This window comes from Epargyreus clarus, unplaced genomic scaffold (genome assembly GCF_041222505.1).
Source record: "Epargyreus clarus isolate Ecla_fem2 unplaced genomic scaffold, WU_Ecla_fem_2.2 ptg000033l, whole genome shotgun sequence".
In the NCBI taxonomy this organism is placed as follows: Eukaryota; Metazoa; Arthropoda; class Insecta; order Lepidoptera; family Hesperiidae; genus Epargyreus; species Epargyreus clarus.
In genome coordinates, this window is record NW_027332238.1 from 3146818 (window position 1) to 3154177 (window position 7360).

General features: G+C 37.8%; 1 protein-coding gene across 1 annotated transcript; it reads right to left on the reverse strand.

Moving 5' to 3' along the window:
- Window positions 1-264: 264 nt before the first annotated feature.
- Window positions 265-6213, reverse strand: LOC140755337 (uncharacterized). Its single transcript, XM_073090532.1, has 5 exons — window positions 5827-6213; window positions 5031-5285; window positions 4422-4554; window positions 2743-2903; window positions 265-409 (listed from the first exon to the last, which is right to left on the reverse strand). The coding sequence occupies exons 1-5, from the start codon at window positions 6194-6196 to the stop codon at window positions 279-281; spliced, it is 1050 nt and encodes a 349-aa protein (XP_072946633.1). The 5' UTR covers window positions 6197-6213; the 3' UTR covers window positions 265-278.
- Between the last annotated feature and the right edge of the window lie 1147 nt (window positions 6214-7360).

Genomic DNA, 7360 nt, shown 5'->3' on the forward strand with positions numbered 1-7360 from the left:
ATGAAAAATAGATAGTAGCCGATTCTCAGACCTACTGAATATGCGTATAAAATTTGGTGAAAATCGGTAAAGCCGTTGCGGAGGAGTACGGTAACTAACATTGTGACACGAGAATTTTATATCTAACATTAATAAGAGGATTAATACTAAAAAAATGGAATTTACTTAGTTAAAAATGAAACTTAAAATTTTTCGCACCTTGATAATATATAAAATAAGGTTAACATAAGGTAGAAGACAATATGGCAATGGAATTGTTAATATCATCCTCTTCCAAATTAAGAAAGTACAAGACGCCCTCTGTTGTCGACAATGCCAACTTTTTGCATCCACGCTATGAAACCTCTGTTTTGGCGCATATCCGCCTTTTTCCCGCCCACGCATTCAGATAACGGACGAATCTGCCATTCTGTAATAAAAAAATAACATACAATTCATTAATTTAATTAAGAAAATAATTAATATAGAAAATGAACTAAAATATCGTAAAATACGTCGTCGTAAAATTATTAAAAACAGCGCCATCTATTACACCATGTTTAAACTGCGTAGTAAAACAGGAATACTGTATGGAAGAAATTCTTACAGCGATCTATGACGTCATGTCATTTTTACGTTATTGAAAACAGCGCCATCTAGTATGCCATTTATGAAGTACGTAGTAAAGAAGCTTGTATGGAAAAATTCATTGCGACCGCGAGTTTGGGGTGAAGTGTTTATGTGAAATGGCGATAGATGGCGTTATATGTATAATAGTGAAATCATTGAGTAGGGATGTTATGGATATGATATTTCGGATCTGGATACGGTTAAAATATATCGGTTTCGTATACGGTTACGAATATGGAATTATTTCAGATTATCAGATATTTCAGATAAGATATTTTTAAACTAATCGTTAGTAAGAAAATACAAATAGGTAATGATTTTATTTCTAATGTACGTAATTGAATAGTGTCGGCTTGCTCGGTCGAAAATCTTTCATAAAAATGCGTCATTTAGACTCAACCTTATCTGAAATTATTCGGAACTTAAATCGAATTCGTTTACGATTTTTTTTTTTTTTTATAATATTGGAGTAGCAGACGAGCATACAGTCCACCTGATGGTAAGTGGCTACTGCCGCCCATGGACATCTGTAATCAACCCCAGGTAGGATTAGATATTTCTACCTGAGGACGGTTACAGATGCGTCACTACCCGTAAGGACTAAGCTGGAACGCCTCGAAGAAGTATGTCTCTTACCACACTTCAAACCAGAACACAGCAGCGCTACACTCCTGTTATAGCAGAAATAGGTATGGCGGTGGTGTCGCCGACGAACCACAAAGGGTTTTACCACCTTCGAATCTTATCTGGGGTTGATTACAGATGTCCACACGGTAGAAGCTTACCATCAGGTGGACTGCATACTCATCTGCTACTCCTATATTATAAAAAAAGGTACTTTCGGTTACAGTCGGAGTGCATACCATCACTGTGTATTAATTATTTAAGCTTTTGTGCGTTTTGTTAGGTGCATTCAGTTTATTTCTGAAAGAGAGTTATTAACTATGAAAAGGTTTTAAACGAAGCTCGTCGACATATGTATGGACAATGATATTTTTAGCTGGCCGTGGCTTTCATGTCAATATTTACTTTCTCTACCCCTGACGACTGGAACGCCTCGGAAAAGTATGTCTTACCACACTTCAAACAGAACACAGCAGCGCTACACTGCTGTTATAACAGAAATAGGTGTAGCGGTGGTGCCGGAGTCGAACTACCGGGGGTTCCATCTTTTTATTTTATTTTTTTCTTTTGAGGGGGAAACCTTCAAAAGGTACCCGACGCCATGGGAGTGACGCCTGATTATCTGGGATTTTTACCGCAATAAACCCCCCCGTTGGCCGTCCTCAGCGTTTGGTGGAGGACTCCGGGATCTCCAACGGAACAAAACCGGAGTCCTCCTAACGCGATGCCCTTCTATCTGGCTCTGCCCTGGGGGGAGCAATTACGCTCCTCTCACATCGCCTGGTGATTACAGCGATATGCGACCACACAAACCGCTGTCCTTCCCGGGGTAACTTGCTGGACGGTTCCACTCTTGCCGCCCGCAACCCCGCAAGCCCCTTTCGCCTCTCACGACAGGACGGAGGGTTCCACCTAACGCCTGCCACACTACGGTGCACCGGAGAGGTCTACCTGTTCAGCTATACCTACGCAGGTACACCGGACTGTCTGTGGGAATACACCTGTGCAGTTTTTTGAAACTGTGTCGCAAGATTGACGCAAAATCAAAAATCACTCGGCACTCCCTCAATCACAAGGCAAGAATAAAACAATACTGTTTTAAGGAGGTTGTGGTACGAAACAAAATAATGTCGATGCAATATTAAATTAAAACTTTCCTGAACTATGACGGTTTTTAAAGGATGGTAGTAGGACGGTGGACTGCCATATGTGTGGTCGCATACCGTCGACGCACCAGACGATGTGGCGAGCGTTAAGCTCACCTGGGCCGAGTCCGACGGGGCAACAACAAGAGGAATCTGGTTGCGTTCCTCTGGAGATCCCGGAGTCCTCTACGCAACGAGGACGGCTACCGGAGGGGGTTTAGTGCGGTAAGAGTCCCACATAACTCTGTGTCGCTCCCACGGTGGGTCCCTTTCGAAGGTTTCCCCCTCGAAAACAAAAAAAGAAAAGACCGTAGTGTGTACGTACGTAATGTAAGCCACATTAGGCTTACTATGTTTTGCTTACCAATATTATAAACACAGGAATGATAATCCAATTGACAATGGTTGAGGAATGTCTTGTGCTGTCCGCTAGGTGTCGCTGCACATTGAGGCTCGTATTTCTCCGTACAGGCGATAGGGCATGTATGTGCGCAAGAAATACCGTTCATATTTGTGTTTAGAGATCTGAAAATAGATATTTTGGGGTGTCATACCTAAAGGAAAATGCAGTGATAGCCTAGTGGTTAAGAAACTCGGCCTCTCGATCGAGGGGTCCGAGGTTCAAATCCCACTGATTCTGATTTGCTCTGGCTCTGATTTTTCAAAGTTATGTGCGTATTACAAATTAATTATCACTTGCTAAACGGTGAAGGAAAACATCGTGAGGAAACCTGTATACCTGAGAGATTTATAAAAAAATCTCAAAGGTGTGTGATGTCTACCAATACGCACTTGTCCAGCGCGGTGGACTATGGCCTAATCCTTCTCATTCTGAGAGGAGACCCGTGCCCAGTGGGACAGTAATGGGTTGATGATGATGATGATGATGATGATGATGATACATAAAGGATAATAATTATTGACGAAGTATATGCCGAACACGCCTGCAGCAGGTTCCGTGCTACCATATTTTCGTCTATCGTTTTTACCTTTCGATTACAGAACCCTAACGAGCGGAGAACCTTTATTTTCCGATTAAATAAAAATAATTCTTCTAAAAATTGATTGCAATCTGTACTAATACTTTAGGAGGAAAACTTTGTTTGTTTGTTTGATTGTAATGAATAGGCTCAAAAACTACTGGACCGATTTTAAAAATTGTTTCACCATTCGAAAGCTTCATTATCCACGAGTAACATAGGCTATATTTTATATGAAATATATTTGATAAATAGATTTTGAGGCGGTACAAAGTTTGCCGGGTCAGCTAGTTGCAAATAAAATTATAGATCGAGAAACGCAGTAATTAGTTAAAAGTAATTAATAATATCAGTTGCTGATTTCTCGAAATTTGGATAAGTATTTTTATTTCTCTCTAGTGAAAGCCTCGGGGCCCTTCTGCCCTCTTCAAAATCCGGCCCTGTTACCAAGCCTCCGCTGTCTGTCCGTCTGTCATAAGGCTCTATCTCTTAAACCGTAATAATCACTAACACTAGAAACTATAACTTGAAATTTCTGTATGTGTATTACCAAGAATGATAATAAACATCTTCTAATATAACAACATAACTTTTTATATTAAACAACTTTAAAAAAACACCTAAAATAAAATGTTTCCTTCCCGGAGTTATGGTTTTAGGTCAGAATGCTTTGACCTTTCTTATAACAATCATTGATTGTCAGTGAAAGTTCCGTCGAAATCGGTCCAGCCATTTCGGAGAACAGTACAAACAAACAGACGGACAGAAATTTTAATAATTGTTTTTTCTTATTAGTATCTTATATGCTTTCATATGCAAATGGCATATGGAAGCATGTAGGCATATATATAAAATTCTCGTGTCACAATGTTAGTTACCGTACTCCTCTGAAACGGCTTTACCGATTTTCACCAAATTTTATATGCATATTCAGTAGGTCTGAGAATCGGCTACTATCTATTTTTTATACCCCTAAGTGATAAGGGTTGTTCACCCTTAACATTTTTTTATTTATATAGCAACACAACGTTTGCCGGGTCTGCTAGTTTCTTTGTATATTTACCTTCTAGAAGCAAAACTTCTTCTTGTTTCTTCTAAATCACTCAGAGGTAATGCTATTGGTTGAAAATCATCGGGTCTTCTAATTGAGTGGCTACCGATATGTTTACATTTATTCATTTCAACTAAAATATATCCTATAAAGAAAAATATTATAATTGTAATGTTTTTTGTTTTTTTTTCTTTCTGTTATTTCATTTGTGTTACAATCGTCCAAAATGAAGGTGGTAGAACCCTTTGTGGTTCGATTTCGATTGCCACACCTATTTCTGCCTAATAACAGCAGTGTAGCGCTGCTGTGTTCTGGTTTGAAGGGTGTGGTAAGGGAGACATACTTTTCCGAGGCTTTCTAGCTTAGTCCTCAGGGGTAGCGGCGCATCTGTGGCCGACCTCAGGTAGGAATATCTAATCCTATCTGGCGTTGATTACAGATGTCCATGGGCGGCAGTAGCTTACCATCAGGACTGCATGCTCGTCTGCTACTCCTATATTATAAAAAAGGTGGACTGCATGCTCGTTAGGTACTTCAATACAAAAAATATGCAACTATGAAAAAATAGTGATGTGCAAAGCAACTATGAAAAAATAGTGATGTGCAAAGCGCAATACTAACGGTTACTCGGATACTTGAACGCACAATTAACTTTCCGGAAAAAGCACTCATTCATAAATAACCGGTACTTCCACTTTTTATTATCTATTTTGCCGCCACAAACAGATTCTACCGTGTTATTGCAATCTAAGTTAGAACAATTAAGCTTTGTGGTTTTTGGTTTTTTTGTGATAGAGTCCTCATGTTTTCTTTTTTTGTCTATCTTTTCTACGTTTTCGTTGTTACTGCCTGATATGAATAGGATGTCTTCGTTTGCTGGAAAAAATATATAGTTTAGAGGTTGAACCTTTTGTGGTTTGACTCCGGCGGCACCACCGACACACCTATTTCTGTCTAATAATAGCAGTTAGCGTTGCTGTGTTCTGGTTTGAAGGGTGTGGTAATGAACACATACTTATTCGAAGCGTTCCAACTTAGTCCTCGGGGGTAGCAACACATCTTTGGTCAACCTGAGGTTTAAAAGTGGTAGAACCCGGTTCGACTCCGGAGGCTCAACCACCACACCTATTTCTACCTAATAACAACAGTGTTAAGCACTGCTGTGTTCTGGCTTAAAGGGTATGATAGACATATTTGTTTGAGGCATGCCAGCTTAGTCCTCAGGGGTAACGGCGCATCGCGGCCGATTTTAGGTAGGAATATCTAATCCTATCTGAGGTTGATTACAGATGTCCATGGGCGGCAGTAGCCACTTACCATCAAGTGAACTGCGTGCTCTGCTACTTCTCTATGTTATAAAAAAGTCTCTCTGAAAATTCCACAACGTTTTTTACATTGAATATAGGTACCTACTCACCCGGTTCTGTAGCACTTTTATCATTAATAATATCACCGATTTTCAAATTCCTCTCATTCATCACATCTGTTATTTTAACCGCATCGTTATCCAAATAATCGTTACGAATAACCGGTTTTTCATTCGGTATAAAAAACACATCAGCTTCTGTTTTAGCTTCAGTCGTTTCTTGTGCAATAACCGGTTTGAACTCTTTATTTTCAACGATTTTTTGTTCGGATACTATATTCGGCATATTGACTTCACTATGACCGGAGTATGAGACGAAAATATCCGAATTATTTCCGTCTATATGCGCGGAATTTGTTATTTTAACCATTAATACGAAATTGATAATAATTGTGTAGTATAACTGATATTTTACTAACATTTCTCATAAATTTTCTATTACTTTCTTTAATAACGTTTTCCAATGAAAAAAAACCGTTATTCGTTTACAACTGTCTTTAAACTGTTTTTCTGTATACAGTCTCTACTATTAACTGTGTTATATAAAACCGTTTTTTGGAAAACTGCATTCACTATGTGTTAAAAATTTCGCTCAATAATGATTTTAAAGTAAATTTTCTTCTCTCACTTCAGAATTGTACGAACAAAGGAACATACAAAGAAACAGATGATTTTTATAACATTATTTCCAAAAATATTACATTAACCGAAATTGCAGTGTATTTTTTACGACCCTTTTATTAGCTAGCCTGTATGTATGTAACGGAATCTTTGAACACGATTTTTACCCACTTTGAACAGTCTGATTTATTTAAAACTTTGAACACTTATCAAGAACCGATGACAATACACGATTTTAATAATTTTATCCCATTCACCTCAGGATCGTCAGGAATTAGGATTAACGATTTATTTGTGAAATTTTAGCGTGATTTTTAGGTTTTAAACTATAATTATTTATTTAACCAATTTAGTTTTCGAAGTAAACTAACTAACAGACGATTTTAAAACACATACATATCCAAAAATATTACATAAACTGAAATTTATAACACATAGATTTCCAAAAATATTAGATTAAGCTAAAATTTACATTGTTTAAAAATTATTTAAACTTTTCTTTAGCTTCAGCAGTACAGTTTTCATTAAACTTCTCTTCCACTAAAAATCTTGGCAAATGATTTATTCCAGTTAATTTCAGGCGATTGTACTTAAGAACAAAGACTTGAAATAAGAACAATAGAACACGAAAAGTTAAACAATTGTTCTAGAGAACAATACCTTGCCTTTGTGACTTGTCGGTACTTTGTAACCTAAATGTAAACGTTCGTTTACAATTGTAAGTTTACCTAGGTCTTAAATAAATACTCGTATTCGTACTCGTACGTTGGTTTTCTCGATTAATACAGCCTGTATATTAATCGAGAAATCCAAAAATTTCTCTATTGAAATGAAATGAAATATATTTATTTTGTATAGGCCAACGGCGGCACTTACAAATTGTCAGTTACAATATTTTCCTAAACTACTACCGGATCGGAACGCGACCTCTACTGAGAAGATCCAGTAAAAAAAGCATTTTGTC